Below are 16,659 nucleotides of genomic sequence, written 5' to 3' on the forward strand. Positions count from 1 at the left end.
TAACCCTGATATCTAAAGTTGCCTGACAAGGACACCCTTATTAATTCCCTTTTTATGCCCTGAATAAATTTTCCCAAAGGTGACATATGGCCCAACACAAGCCAACCTCTAACCTTTAATGATATTAATGCTATAACCTTGTCAGTGCTTGTGATTTGCTCTCCCACTTCGGCCTACACAGGAAGATAGAACCACTAACCCTGTTATACCCATGACAACCACATCCTTTCACTCCTCCGCTAAAAACAGTTGAGAGCAGCAGATCTTCTGACCTCATTTATTGATTCGATTTTCATAGCAGGAGCAGTGGCAGTGGCTGGTGAGAGGTTTTGAAAAGCTTAATGGTTGTGTTTTGGTATCGAGGGCCGAGATGTAATGATGACATATAGATCAGTGGGGCTGTTTGTGTCATCGCACACAGATGCACAGGAGCCAAGCTACTGCAGCGTTTCCTCTGCATTCGGCAGCAGTAGCTTGACACTGCATTAAAATTTATCCCACTGATAGAAACAAAATATAGACAGGTTGTTTGACTTCATTAATGCTCAACAAAAGTAAGCCAACATAAGCTAACTACAGAACAAGTGTGCTACAGATCATGATAGGAATCGATATAGGAGCTAGTTTAAAAACGCAACAGGTGCTAAACTGTCAATGGGAAACGTATGCTAGTCTCCCCACTGCTACCAGTTCACACACGTTATCGTCTTATTAAACTCAGACTGCACCCCAAGTGTTGACCTCCTGGCCACCACGTCCGTTAAAGCCTTTCTTTGAAGTGCTGACTGAATGAAACAACAGTGGGATTCCCCTGTAGTACTCTTACTGTGCGAGGAGGTCATTCCTGATTTGACTGAGTGCAGGACGTCAAAAAAAATTCTCTCAACGATCCATCATCCTTTTCAGCAGCTGAGCATGGAGTCACAGAACCTGCAGTAAATATGACTGCTTTGTTTTTTCACTGCTGTGATTTGTCATTTGGGAAGGGATTAAGTGTGGTTCTTCTTGATGTAATCCTTCATCTGTTTGACTGGATGACTAGCTGTCATGCTGCCAAGATGGTTATCGACTGATAAACTGTTGAACGTTTTTTTTCTATAAATGACTGGCAAACTGATAAGCCGAATGGTTGAGAGGCTTGTTGTCTGACTGACTGCTGGTCTAACTTTCTCACTCACTTCATTTCTAAAAAAGGCAAGAGACTGTTGACTGGTAATCCATCAGTCTAAATACCTACAGGGTGGCTTTCTCATTGACCGGGAATTCATCAAGGTGTTTAGGCTGAAGAAATTAATAAAAAGAAAGTCACTGACCCACTCACTTTCTTTTTTAGAAAAAAGCAGACATCCCCATTCCCTTATTTCATCAATCCTCACTCCTCGCGGGACCTAGAAGTCGATCTGGTCTGCCATCACAAAGGACATTCCAGTGTTTTTATTCTGCCTCTTAAGTTATTGTCATTGATTATGATTTTTCTAAGCAAAAATGCCAAATATTCAATGGTTCCAGCTTCTCAAATGTGGAGGGGAAACATGCATAGACTATTTGCATTTTTCAACAGCACTGCGTATGCCCTCATTAGTTGGAGAGAACATTATCTATGCAAATACAAAGTCCAAATTCCATTCCTCTAAAAATTCTGTTTTCCTTGTACCTCTCCTTACATCTTCAGCACAAGGGACTAAGGTGGAAGGAAAAGATGTAAGGAGGGAAAGATGGATGTTATCAAGGGAATGGAGATGTACCCACAAGCAAGTAGAGAGATAGACAGGCATAAAGGCAAGTTTTTCATGCATGACCTTAAATTCTAGAAACAAATATTGTGTTTCCACATGTACACAACCCACCTACAGGGGCACAAATAAGTGGAAATTACAGAGGTGACTGGTGGGTTGATATTCCCTCCCTGAGGGGTGAGTGGAAACATGGCAGGTTAATAAACACTTCTCTCCTCTTGTCAAGACACCTGCCACAATGAAATCTGTTCTCCCAATAACCACTTACAGCCTGCTCCATACAACAGCTCAGTCAGCCACTGGTCAACTCAAACTCCCTGTAGTTACCTATCTAGCTTTAACAAATGGCAAATGAAAAGCATCAGCATGTCCCTATTCAAAAATAAACCCCAGAAAAAGCCATAATCATTCAGAGCTCCACTGAAAACCTCTAACACCTGAAAGTAAGTGGTAATATTTATGAAAAGAGCTAAACTTTGTAGAAAGTAAGCTCGTTTTTAAGAGTACATTACATGTTCTGATGCTATTCTTTACATCCTTGCACTTTGGTGTTATTCAGTCTACTTTTCTTCTATTTATTTCCTTCATAAGGATTTCTTTAGTCCAGAACCAGTTTCAACCACAACATCATCTTAAATAGAGGATGAAAAGAGAGGACAGTAGTAGGAGGAGGAGCAGGAGGAGGAGGAGGAAGGGGCTTTAGCTCAAGGTCTGATCACTGTTAATGTTTCTGTGAGGATACACACAAGCAGGCTCCATGAGTCATTTGCTCAGCTATTTACTTACACAAAGATACCTCCATCCACCTTTACCTAATCATGTCACTGCTAACACACCAGTTAGGGTATTGCTGATAGTATTTGTTTATAACTGCATACATTAGTCAAGGGTGAGTAGTTTTACAAGCCCAACGTGTATGTCCTGTACAAGCGTAATACACTGTATCTGTATCTGTGTGTGTGTGTGCTTATGTCTGTCTGAGTAATCTTCTGCTAATGACCTGTAGTAGCTGGAGGTTACTCTTGGCCAATGAGGTCACACTCGCAGAAACAGCCAATCGCAGTCATCTGTGGATCTCAGACTGATAGAGGCCATCTAAAGCCCTTTGCCCTACATCAGTGTTTCTCAATTTTATAACACAAGACAATCATGGAAAGGTCTCATCTGAGGCTGACTGGCTTTTATTTAAACAAGCCAAACATAGGATGGTTCAAGCTTCTCAAATGTTGGGATTTGCTGCTTCTCTGTTTTATTTCAACAGTAATAGAATATCTAGAATATCTGGTTTTGGACTACTGGTCAGATTCTTAGAACTTGAAATTTTTTGGTCCTCTGGGATATTGTGATTTTCTTTTCTTTGTTTTCTTTATTTCTATTTTTTGCTAGACCAACTGATGAATCTAGAAAATAAGCTGCAATTCTATAATTAATATTTAATGACCAAAACTGACAATATGAAATACATTAATTCAAAATGCCCACTGTCGGTCAAACATTTTGTGAAACAATTTCACTGAATTAATGCTCTAATCTTTTTTCGTGAATTCAAAACTCATTTTTGATACTATTTATGGATAGCATTTTTGTGCAGTGACTACTTAATTTAAGTAATTATCTCTATATATACAGATTTTCATTGTTAGTGGTGGGGTCTGCCATTCCCATGCCGCATTCAAATTATCACAGCAAACAATGCATGCATGTATTGACACATTGACATCAACTTCACTGTTTACTGTTCACTCTCTTTACACTGTGTCAGAGCTATATAAAGCTACTGCTAATGTGCACAGAACACCCTACTGCTGTTGCTCTACATGAAAATTTTCAGCTGGAAAATACAAGGGGTGATTTTTATTGTAAAGAAGCCGCAGTAAACGCAATGTATTTGTCTCCATTGTTAGTGCAAATCGCATTCATTCAAAAATGTATACACAAAACAACAGTCATCTAACTGTTGCTCGTCTGTTGTATTTTTGAGAAAAGAGCTGTTCAAGGAGTGTTTGACATAGTATTAAATTGCACTTGCTGTTACCACGGTAACCATGCATGTTCCCAAATCAACTAGGACTGAAATGTGAAGGATTGTAACTTTGATTTAAGATGTCCACTGTTGGTCAAAAATATTCAAAATACCATACATGAAATAATATTATTATATAATAGCAGTTTAATGAGTGTGATCATAACATTCTGCAAAATAACCCTCATTCTAGCTGAGCAACCTTAGATCACAAGCGAAGATTACAGACATTCTTCTATGTACATTAATATCATCTCAGTATCAATTTGATTGGCTTATAATGGGCATTGATTGGTTGGCTAACAAACCTGCATGTTCTCAACTGTACACCAACACTTTCATCTTACACTATTCAGGTGCATGGCCTCATTATCGTCCCTGGTTATCTACATCTTTAAGAGGACTGGCCTGGTATAGTGGTTCTTTCTACAATTACATCCTATTTCACTGATGGCTATCAGACATGCATGAAAGAGAAGGGGGGGGCAGTGGATACACTCAAACAGGCATATACTGTTGAGCACAATAAAGGCTAGCTCACGCAAGTAGGCCACTTTCTATGCAAGTGTATTTTCTGGGACATTAGTCAGGTTTTGTTTCACAATAACAGAAACTTTGACAATTACTACTTGTTAGGTGGAAATGCTAAACTGTAGTGTTTCCGCTCTGGTAACTGATGCAAACCATGTTTCCTTTTACAGGTGCTCTCACTCAAATGTGCTGCATAAACCACGTAAGACCATCCTGTCACCATCATCATCCATGATACTTAGTTTCTGCAGAAACAAGGCTCACTCTAGCAAGAAACTTGCCTTAGCAGCTATTCTCAACTTCAACAAGGTTCACCAAACACTCAGAGAGACACAGAGAAAGAGGGATTAACAAGACCCTTAAATATCTCATCTGCCAGCACTGACCAATGCAGATGAGTGGCTGCAACTTTTCTTCAGTTCACTTTCCTGCACTCATGATGAAGTGAGAGGTTACAGATGGTTTAAAAAACAAATAAAAAAAACTGAAACAAAGTATGCTGCCGGTGCCACTGTGAGAAAACAGAAAGATGAATATTTTTCAATTGGCCCACAGGCAACTATTGTATTATCTCTCCCACTAAGCTGCCCAATTACTGCCAAATACAAGTAGCTACTGAGTATCCACATTCTTATTAAGCTGGAACACAATCTCAAGCTTGATATATACATTGTTATTGTAAATGTTTTCATCAAGCCTCCTCTTTTCTTTTTTCTATTTGATGTCAACCCTGGGGAGGGAACGGGAGGAAGGAGGGTGGAGGGAGCAGATGTGATGGACTTTAATTAGACCAATTAGACACATTCTGTTCTGTTTGTAGTCTCAAGGGCCTCAAGCACAGAGAAACATGTACAAGTAGAGTCCCAGGCGGTCAACAATTTTGGAGAAAAGAGTAATAAGGAAATGGTAGGAACAAGGAGAATGCATTTGTTTTTATCTAGCCCACTAATGCAACCCTCTGGGCAACATGTAGTTGGCTGAACAAGAATAAAAGCCAGTCATGGCACGCATTTTTCAAAGCCAACATCATGTTTGGGTTATTTTATGTCAGTGTAGCTTTTTTCGTACATTATAACTCATGTGCATGATGTGTATGGCATTTAACTGGTTATAAACACAACTGATGCAGTGACAACAAAAAACTTGTCAGTCTCAAACCAGTCTCCATTGGTTATAAAACATATCAGAGAACATCTTGAACTTGTAATTATCTTGTGTAGACAGTAACAATGACCCAAATTAAAGTGTGCCACTGAGGCTGGATTGAGATGATGAATTTAGTCACTTACAGTGACATTAGCAAACATGAAAATTTAGAAAAAGATCATGCGAGTTTAGTGGCTTCCTGCAGTATGTAAATACTTTGCTGTTTTAACCCTCTAAACTCTGTCCTTGTACTCCTTGCCAGTCATGCAGCATCCCTCCTACTCTGCTGCTATTATTTCACCATGCAGTTATATAAACAAGGATATCAACAATCAATTCTTCCTTAACAACTAGCCAATCTGCCCCCTCTCTCAGTTTGGATGGACAATGGTGGAAGTGTAATCAAATCAGTATCAAATCAGAACAGGAATGTAAAGCCTGTCCCCACTTCTCCACTGAATATGAATAGGGGAGTTAACGTCTGACAGCACCTTTTCTCAAATCTTAGACGTCAGAGCTTCCTATTGCCCATGAACACACCACACCAACACTTTTCAAATCATTAAGCACTTTCAGGTACATTATTCAACTTGGACCAAACATAAAACGAGGCATGATGTTTCATGTCTAACATCATATATCCATAATTCACCTGTGTTGAACTACAGGTCAAGTTTCATTTAGCTCACGAACATGAATGAAACACTGAACCAGTGGCTGCCTAAAATGTATTTTAAAAATATGAACAAAGTAGCTAGGCTATATCATTATTCAGGGATAGAGTTATTAGTGTTGTCTAGGGCTTCAACATACAGAAAACACGACATGGTGCTATTAAAAAAGCGGCAATGGACGTTATTTTAAAAAACTGAATATACAGCGGACGACCGTTAGACTTAACGGTTTCATTCAACACTGATAGTTTGACGTTAGCTAGGCCAAACTACAATGTTGAATACAAATGTGACCGTTAGACAGACGTTTAAATCAAACGGTGGAGTTTGAAGTTAGGCCTGGAGTTAACTGCTTCAATAAACCCTCAAATTGTCGGACATGTTATTTTTTATCTGTAACATATGGAGACACAACATAAAATCCAAATAATCCGCATTTAGCATGACCCCGAAGAGACAGACACGATGACATAAAACAATAACCTTCATTATTTCTTTCTCAAACAGTAGACATTAGAATACGGTAAAGGGGGGGGGGGGGGAAGCGCTCTTACCCAGCACGTAAATCGTAGCAAAGTTTCATGAACACTGAGATTGCCTTTAGTCTGCTTTATCTTTCAGTACACCTGCTGCTCAGGACGTCCAAATTAGCGCCAGTCTCACGGCGATAACTGCTCACTTAGTCCATCCATCCCAACAATATCCGCTCGTTTCTGTTCAGCGACGAGCTAAATGTCGTCTCCTGCTGAGTGCTGAGCAGTTAGACAGGCAGACACTGACAAAAAAAAAATACCAGTTGCGTCCCCCTCCTCTCTGGAGAGAGCTGCCCTGACCAGCGTAGTTGGCCCGGAGCTTGCAGATACCAGCTTTGCCTTCGCCTCTTGTTGATTTCGCAGAAACAGCCAAGGCAGCAGGGCCGAGGAAATTTCGTCAGTGTTCGGGCCGCCGTCTTAAAGGGGCAGTTAGTAGCGAATGAGGCTTCAGACACAGACACCTCTCCTTACCACCGCCCTGTGGCTGCCACTGTCATGTAGTGCTAAATTATAAAACAGGTGGGTAAACAATGGCCTCATTATGATGTAATTAGAATCAACCCCAAAGACAAATGATGATATTACTGCGGTAATATTATTCCTACTGACTCATGTGGTGCATTGATTTTAGCCATTAGCCCTTCTATTCAAACATATTTACAAAATGCTTGAATATGATGTGAAAATGCCCCATTTGTCTCTTTTCCTATTAGTTCCAAATGCTGATTCTGTAATACTCATGAATAATTTTTCTTTTTCATTGAAATGGAGCAGTTCTTTTAAAGAAATCACTCTAAAAATCAACACAAATACTAACTGAACTATGTTTGTTTCCCTACCAAATTGCATAGTTTCTTTCATGACTTCTTATGAAATTATAAGGATGTTTCAGACCAATGTATTATTCTTCACACTTCCAAGAATGAAATTCTAGTGGGAAAATATTGAATCCTGATGGGAAAATAGTTGAATTAGCCAAGAATTTGAAAGATTTTACCTGTAAAATATAAATTGTCCATGGTTCAAGGGAAAAATTACAAGGGCATGGCCTCAGGGGCCCTGACTCCGACAGGGCTCTTTAAATAGTAGTTTAACAGAATCTACTCTATAGATACAATTACTTTGAGTGTATTGTGTATGTCATTTCTGTTTCAGAAGATCTGCCATTTTAACTATATATGACCTCATTACTGTTGATCTAAACTTAACCTAGCCATAGGTAGCATATGTTGTCCTTGTCATCTCTGTGTTTGACCTCTTGTAACTGTGAGTTGAAGTCTAAGATAACTCAGTGAGCTCAAGTAGACAGAACAGATGAATAAAGACTTGAGTTTTTGAAGCGCTAACCTTTGCATGGTTGTCATGTCATTCTGTGAGACTCTCCTCGTCTTCTGTAAGTACCAGAATCCAAGTTGGGAGCCTTTGCTGTCGTCCAAGTTATCCCCTTATTTCAGCAATCGTGTTTTGGAGTGATGAAGTGGTCTTGATTTAACAGATTCCTCTGACAATCCACTTGTTACTGCACTTACACTGTGAATGAGTCAAAAAGACAAAAAAAAAGGAGAGGGGTTTGAAAGACCGAAGGGTGACATGGATAGAAAGCAGGAGAGAAACGGGAGTCGACTTGACTCTTGACCCCTGAGATGAGACCGTAGATTACGGGGAGGTAATCACAAGTACTTTCTGTTTCTGCTGTCTGACTACCAATGAGGCCGATGAGGATCAGTGTATAGTCTTGTCCTTACGAGAGCTTTGGCCTGATTGTCCTGCGGCTGCCATGCTGACACCTCTTCACTAGCACCAAAATCACACCGTCAGCTGCCTACATAACAACTCATCATGTTAGCATGAAAGTGGATCAGACTTTAAAGCGTTGCCAGCACTTTTTCCACATTAATCAAGGTTCCATTCCGCATTGAAAAACTGAAACAGACAGAAAAAGTCATAGCTGTGTCTTACCGTCATCCAGGTGCAGCTTATGCTGACAAGAAATTCATGTTTGTGTGGCTTAAGGTGCTACTGTAGGCAAAGACACATAGTGCTGGTTTAGATTACCTTCACATTTGTGTAGGCAAATCTCTGCAGCACTGGGAGAAAAGATTTTCCATACCCAGTCCATTTGTACCTTCTGCAGACCTTTAGGTTATATTTAGTCTTAGAGTCTTAGACTCTATAGTATTTTGCATGACTGATCAGATGATATGAAAAACAGCTTGGAAACTATGAGTTGACTCTAGCAAATACTATAGGTAATTCTTTGTTACCACATATTAGAATAATTAACAGTGATTTCAATCTGCTATATAAAGAATTGCTGGGCACCACTTGACTGCAGGTAGAGAGTCTATGCCATTATGTCTGAAATCACTCTTAGATTTATATAAACATACAGAGTTTCTTTCAGGAAACATCGAACTATGGAAACTGAAGTTCATTATAGCAGCTATATTCAATATTTTCAATTCAGCAACGGATCAAATGACTACTATTGTGTGAATGGGGATGCTTGCTGTGATGCACCGACACAGAATTATTACAGGACAGTTCCCCTCAGCTCTACAAAGCTTTGTCTTTTTGTTGTCTTTCAGCTCTTCATTTTGGTTTTACTGCCCACAACTTTTCTGTTTTGGTTCACTGTCACGGCTCTCATCATTTAGCACTAAACAGCAGACAGACAAAGTTAGCGCCTAGCTGGTGCACGTTATGGGGCATATAGCAGCTAGAGAGCCAGATATTTGACTCTGATGTTGGTGGCGACCAAAACAGAGCTAAAAGGAGATTGAATTTTGGATGTGTATTTGCTGGGTAGCTGCTGTTGCTACATAATCACTGGGTACGTAAATAGGCAACTGTTTGCCAACAAGTTTAACATATCAACTTGAAAGGTGATAAATGTTGCGTTTACAGCTTAGTTTTGCATCCCCAAAGTGGCTAAAAAACAGTTTCTGGCTTAAAGGTCCCATATTGTATCATGTGAGATTTCCATGTGGTCTTTGCTTATAAAGCAGGTCTAGGTTCTATATTAATACTGTGAAAGTATCAAAGCGCTAAGTCCACAGAGAAATGCACAGTGTCTGTATTCAGAAACTGAGCCTTAAAACAAGCCATCAGGACTTCCATAACATTGTGATGTCACAACAAAGCAGTCACCACCCTCAGCCATGCCCCAAGCCCCGCCCACCAGCATCCACCATCCAACCTGGCAGGATTTGGTTTCTGATTGTTTACTGATTTTTGATATATTTTTATTTGACCATTCAGAAAACAGTCAGCTAATCAGAAAAGATGTAATTTCCCCACTGAGGTGCACTGCATTATAGTGGATGGTGTTGCTGGTGTTTTGTTCAACACCATTTACATACACGAAGGGGACCTCTCAACTTAAGCAATGATAACTGTCATACATAAATCTAAGTCTAATCATACATCAGCAGAAACAGTCTATGTAAATGTTTCCATCAAAATGTCTGGTCAAAGTAATTGATTGTTCAACCTTGTATTTTGTTCCTTCTGCCAATGCATTAAGTCAACACTACCTTTCCCTAGTTCAGTTAGAATTATGGTTTTTTTTTTCCCAGAAAACCAATTTGTCATGAAATTATTTGATTCAATGTAGAATCAATCAGAAATATCTTATTAATCCCTATTACATAATCATTTTGAAGGCATCATTCCACATGCCTGTTGGCACAGACGTAACTGAAATCTGTCTGTCTCTATGTTTTAGGCCTTTTACCTCATCCATGTATGCTGATGTATCATTGGAAATAACCATGCAATACTTGATCTGTTAATACTCAAAGCTCTGATAGGAAACCACTCAGGGTTTGCACAGTCATCAGAGATTATGCAGCAAACAAGGGGACTAATGCTTTTAGACGGGATTTCCCTTAGTCACGCTTAACACACACAAAAACGATGACATACACACACAATGGGTTTCTGGCCTGTGATCCTCTTCAGATGTCTTCTAGCAAAACTACTGCTGTTGAGATTTCCCAAATCCTCCCTCTGCGCTCATTTAGAAACCCTGTAATAAACCTCTTAATCCCAGGCCAGCATTTTCTAGAGGGTTGCACAACCACACGTGTCTTATGCAACTGGCAGAGTATTCAGAGTCAATTATAGGACAGTTGGGAGGAAAGGGAGGATGATGAGGCTGCTGATGCAAAAAAAAAACATTTGGATAAGATGGTTTATTTCACACTAACATGTTATTTTAGTTAGATATGTTTTCAGAAGGAATTCTTTTCCAGTGTAAACATTATAAGATATATAAGACATGGATAACATTTATCATAGCTGATTTGAATTGGACTAACTCCTTTTTTTGTCAGCTTTGGCACTGGTTGCAATACTATATTTCTATGGACCTTCCACCGACTATTTAATTTAAAATTTAACCTAAATTGAAACCTACAACTACACGGGCCATTACATATGTAGCATTAAGTTCCCCAAACATTTTTGTAACCATAACATTAAACCTAAAGCCACCCCTAACTATAAACTAATTTAGAACCAACCCCTTATCTTCTGATGCATAATAATACCCACCTGTACATCACTGGTTCGGGTTGACAGTCCAGATTGTCAGCCCATACACAGAGCAATTGTGACCTATTTTTCACGCTATAAGGTAATTAAATTCTGTGTTTTATATATAACCTTTGATGAAAAGTGGCTAGTAGTGGTACTAAATGCTAAACAATACTGTTACAGCAGCACATTAGCAACTGAGTCATCACACTGACTCAATAGCTAATGTCAGCCACACAGCCACATCTACCTGAAGTTAGCCACCATTAGCTACCGGTCACACCAGACCAAGAAAAGGCTGTAACAACAAAACCTCTTGGAAGGTTGGAAGTTGCATTTCATCCCTTGCTCTCGTCACAAATACTCACACAAATTGCACACAATCTAAATGAACTTTGACTTTCCATTCTCCACCAGTAGATGGCACAGTTGTATCAGTCACCCTCTCCTCTCCTGCCTGGTCCTGTTCAGCACGGCTTGCCAACTGTGGCTCTCCTGGGTCTAAATTATTTAGTTTGCCAGGTTGTGATGGAACAGAGATAAAGAGGGGGGCAGGGGGTCAGTCTGATAGAGAGTCTGAGACTAGTTACCGGTGCCGGCATAACTCCTCAGGTTTCAAGTTGGGGGTTTCATTCCAAAGTGAAATATAGACCACCTGACAAAATGATACCTGTTTTGAGTGATTGAAGTTCATGTAATGTCATGTATCAGAGAAGATAGCAGGGAGTATAGCTACTGAAGACTTACTACAAACATGTTTCATTATCGTCATGACTAACCCTGCCACTCGTCATAATTTGACATGCTGCCTCTGCTCCAGCTCCTTACTTCATCTTTGCACCTTCTGTCACCTGAAGGGAGGACTGGCTTCAGTCGCCATAACAACTAACCGCCCAATAGGCTTCTGAAACCTGACTCTGCCGTCTAACCTTTCACTCCACCTGCTGACAATAATTTACTTGGCAGTACCCGGTGGCAGAAGCCCCTAGGTGTACGTGTTTTTGTGATGGTCTTGGCACAGTTGCCATTTCCAGGCCCTGACACGGAATCTAACCTTATAAAAACCCATTACATCAATGACCTGAGGACCCATCATCCCAAGTTTAGGCAAAAGAAGCCCTCTTGGTCTTTTACCTTTCCCCAGCTCTCCCCAGTAAGTGTAGCTTACCTTGGAATGCCACAGCAAAGTGCTGGGTCTTTAAGTGAGCTGAGCTGTGGAAAAAATGTAAATAATGTGGGGGGAAAAGTTGAGTGTAGTACTTAGCAGTGGCTTCAGAGGCATGTTTAAGAAAGATTCATGGAGCTCAGTGTAGAAATTATATTATCAATAAGTAATTTTGTCACATTTCCCTAAATGTCAACTATTGCTTTCAATTAGACACTGCTCATGTCAAAAAACTCTTATTATAATGTACATATTAACAGTTAAACAAATATACAAATAGTCATCTGATAAAGGGATATTTCTTTGTGAAACACATAACTGAAATGAGATTGGATCACAAATATTGGCTGTTTTATGATTCATTTTAATTAATTTTGAAAAGTCCTTTCCTGATCTGAAAAAATTCGACAAGGTATTAATGTTTTCAAAAAGAGGGTTTCTGCAGAGCTGTGGTGTGTCCCTGTGTGTGTGTGTGTGTGTGTGAGTGTGTGTGTCCAGCAACAGCGCCCAGATCAAAGTGAGGCAATTTATCAGCCACCACTGTTTTATAGGGATTAACACAGTCACTCAGACAGATACACACATACCTAAGGCCTCCCACGCTCTTTGATACACACAGACTTCTTATGTTTTAGTTTCAGCCCAACAGTGAGGCAGTCGACCATTAACACACATGCACACTGTGATGACTTTACACTATAGGTTTACTCAGGTGTCTGATAGTGCACCGGGCACTGATCACACTTAAGATAAACTGCTCTCCTTACATATTACCTTGTATGGACATCATCTCCATAGCAGGCACAGCCCTCCAGGGTGAACCTCTGTTTGAAAACAGTCATATCTGTTGAATTCTTTCCGGCTTTCTGTGGATTTATCTGTCCCTCCGTCCTTCCTCCTTATCTACAGGATTATTCTTTACCTGCTTTAGCATTAGCATTAAAGCCCCTGAAAACCTGGATTCAAATATAAAGTTTTCCTCGATAAAAAATTAAATATTCATGAGTTTAAAACTCCAAAACTCAGGTAATCTGCTTTTTGAGAAATGTGTGGGTTTTAGTTTGACCAGACTTGACGACAGTGCCCTGGCAACATACACAAAAAGTCCACCATCTGTAATCATAGGTTGATTCACAAGAATTCTGATTGGTTCACGGAAATACTTGACATCACCTTTTTCCTGTTGAGCCCCGCCCCCTTCAAACCAGCCAGAAGATCATGAGAAGAATGTCGTATCCCATCTGTCATGGTATGAAGCTGATTAAAAAAGGTATCCTGTGTCTTTAAAATAGATTTTTGAATGAATGTGGCTGTTGTACATTCAGTCTCCTTAAAATTGTACTGTTTACATAAGGATGAAAATTTTATATATGGTTGTTTTGGTAAAAAGAAATCAGCAGTTTTCCAGAGGTGCTTTCTGGGATAATGCATCTGAACAGAAATTGTTCTAGATTGACTTTCTCTAGAAATGCTGCAAGTAAGGCCAGTTGAGAGCATGGGATCTGGAAACTCTCCATATTCAGCGTTTCAAAAGACAAAAATACATCAATCATGTTGCAGCATCTCCGTAGCAGCCAGGCTGCCAACACTTCCCCAACAAGTGATTACCAACTTTAAAACTATAAAATGGGTGAGTAACCATTTCTATTACTCATCACTTGTTGTTACCTAATTTTCCTTGGGATGCGAACAAGTTTGAGCTCACCCACGCTTCCTTCCAGCCAAAAGACATATAAAGGCTACAACACGGTTACAAATTCATCATGTCATCTTTAATTTTACAGTCACAATCATCTTTTCTTTCCAGTGTCTTAAAACCATAAAAAATAAATATACATTATGTTACAAAACATTTCCAGTGTCACGGATCAATAAAAAAAACACAAGGACATTTATCGGCAGCATTGACTGCATGAGGGCAAAACACTGGGGGTGTACAGTATATATGGTACAAAGGCATTCAGTGGTGAGTGGTAAACCAGACTTTAAGTTGCCTTTTACGAGCTGAAAAATGCATTGGAGCTAGTGTCATTTTCACTTTGAATTCAGATTCAGAAATCCAGTAATTAAAAAAAATCTTTTTATTCATATTAAAGGGTTAATTTATATCCGTTCAGGATTAAAGGGGCTATTTGGAAGTTTTCTATGTGGCTGCATGTGGTTTCTTACCGGGAAAGGGTGGATTGTGGGTGATTGGTGATTGTCACTTCACAATCGCTTCAACCTTCTTCTCCCATGTCTTCAGGGCAGATTGGAGGCTACGGTGAGTCGCTATCTGAAAGTGACGAGCCGGGCCGGGGCTACTTGGTTAGCGTGCTAACTTCAGTAGAGGTAAAGATGTGATAGAGACTAGAGTTAACATTGGCGTTGCTTTCCACCGATGGACACAGCTCTCGGCGAGTAAAGGATGCTGAACTTGCACCGTTTCTTTTAGAGTGGTAAGTAAGCCGTTAATGCTAACGCTAGCCATGTATCTAGCAAAACTTACAAATAGCACCATTTAAAAAAAAAAAAAAGGAAAAAACATGACATTGATCCTCTAACTCTGTGCTTGACTTTGATGTCACAAATTTGAATGACATTTTTTGTGTTAATTTTGGAATGAAACTGAAATAAAAGCGAACTGACCCCAACTCTACTCTGCACATTTACTGTATTTCATGACTTTGGTAACCAGGAATATGTGCTGCATTGAACGAACAGGCAGGATGGACACTGGAAAAGAAGGCTTCAGGTTCATAGTGCTCGAACTGAGTTTTCAATAGAGGGGGGATTTCCCTCCATTCCAAATAATTAATGTTCATTTAGGCCCTACTGTGTGTGCACGCACTTGGGACGACCACACACACACACACATAACAGCCTTGCATCTGTTATGTCTGTGTATGCGCCAGACAGTGTGTTACATCATCTGAAACCCCAGTACGGGCTAATACAATATGTGTGTGTGAGTGAGTGTGTGTGAGTGTGTGTGTGTGTGTGTGTGTGTGTGTGTGTTTTCATGTGTAAGGCCTCAATCCAGGATGAAGGCACAGATTATTGTTCTCAGTCGATTAAACCAGCATATCAAGTGATTTTCACAATCCCAACGCAACACAGGCAAACGATTTTTAGTTCCTTGCTACAGCTGAAATACAAAATAGATCATTTCTTCTTCACCTTTAACAATATCTACACATTAATTACACTCTAAATGCACTGCATCGAGAGGCTGCGGTAGCCTTTCTTTGAGTTAAAAAAAAAAAAGAAGAAGAAAAGAGCACTTGGTGTGTGATAGCGCCGTTCGGTATCAACGGGTTGGAAGTGTCCAAAAGTCAGTGGGAACAGCTTGTGACAGGTTTATGTCTGATGACGCTTTAAGGGACATGTAGTCCTTGAAATCCTTTTGGACTACAAATGAGACTGTACCAGCTTGTATAGGTTCATGCACAGTGGTTATACATCTGCTTTTCTCCATGAGAAAGAAGCTGTCCGAAAGTATCGTCCTGCTTTCCTAACTGTACCCGTTGGAAAACGACATAACGACCCCTCATAACCGTGATCATTTTGGGGCTTGCAATGCATTCTGGGGGCATTCTTCATCTTCTGACTCTCCTCTCCATTTCCTTTAGTGGTTTTGGCACACATGGCTCCATGTCGTCCTCTCTTGGTACAGTCCAACACAGCATTCCCTTTATTATTTCTCACATCTTTTCAGTATCTCTGCTTATTTTCTTGTCCCCTGCAGTCTTAAAGTCTGCAATTAATACTGCTCTCCAGAGAGAGAGGGAACACCAGAGGAGGGCTGGATGGACGGATCAGGCGTGAGCCCAATCTTCAGCACCCCTCCATCTTTTTCTTTTCATTTCATTCCCCTCGCTCTAGGCTCTCTTCCCCCAGCGGTTTTTCTCCCGCTTGCTCCTCCTCTCACAAGGGCAGGCTGGTCTGGGTTTTCCTAACAGGTCAGATCGAAGTCTCGTTACTGCCACTGTTAGCGGAAGAAATGGAGGGAGGGAAAGAGGAGGGATGGGGGGTGGAGGGGGGGTGGATGCAGGGAGGGAGGATGCGAGGAGAGAGGAAGGAAGGTGAAAACATGCAATATAAAAATGAATGCAGGGGTGGAGGGAGTCATCATGCAGCATTGAAGCAGGGTGATCATATTATTTCATGCTTTAGTGAAAGGAACAGGTTGACAGTTTGGGTAATATGCTTATTTGCTTTATTGCCTTAAGTTAGATAAGAAGACTGAGACCATGTTCATGCCTGTATGCTACACATGAAGCTAAGCTAAGCTAAGCCCCGCTAATGATGGTGGCTTCATATTTAGCGTACA

At 40.3% G+C, this 16,659-nt stretch overlaps 2 protein-coding genes across 8 annotated transcripts in view; both read right to left on the bottom strand.

Annotated features, from left to right (window-relative positions):
- Positions 1–7,004, bottom strand: part of gramd4a (GRAM domain containing 4a) — a 53,034-nt gene extending 46,030 nt beyond the window's left edge. For 2 of the 3 annotated variants that reach the window (XM_087178410.1, XM_023422944.2), the window contains exon 1: positions 6,665–7,004. In XM_087178410.1, coding sequence (XP_087034536.1) covers positions 6,665–6,693 — 29 coding nt within the window. In that variant the 5' untranslated portion in view covers positions 6,694–7,004. The remainder of the gene's footprint in view (positions 1–6,664) is intronic. The other variant, XM_023422946.2, reaches the window with a different exon arrangement.
- A 7,093-nt stretch (positions 7,005–14,097) lies between these two features.
- The window catches only part of celsr1a (cadherin EGF LAG seven-pass G-type receptor 1a), a 95,420-nt gene continuing 92,858 nt past the window's right edge, over positions 14,098–16,659 (bottom strand). For 3 of the 5 annotated variants that reach the window (XM_087178421.1, XM_087178420.1, XM_087178418.1), the window contains one exon: positions 14,098–16,281. In XM_087178421.1, the coding sequence (XP_087034547.1) occupies positions 16,254–16,281 (28 nt within the window). In that variant the 3' untranslated portion in view covers positions 14,098–16,253. Of the gene's footprint in view, positions 16,315–16,659 lie in introns of all 5 variants that reach the window. The other 2 variants (XM_023422980.1, XM_087178419.1) reach the window with 1 other exon arrangement.

This window comes from Seriola lalandi, unplaced genomic scaffold (genome assembly GCF_002814215.2).
Source record: "Seriola lalandi dorsalis isolate HSWRI2012SDOR001 ecotype SW California unplaced genomic scaffold, Sedor1 jcf7180002054688, whole genome shotgun sequence".
Classification (NCBI taxonomy): domain Eukaryota; kingdom Metazoa; phylum Chordata; class Actinopteri; order Carangiformes; family Carangidae; genus Seriola; species Seriola lalandi.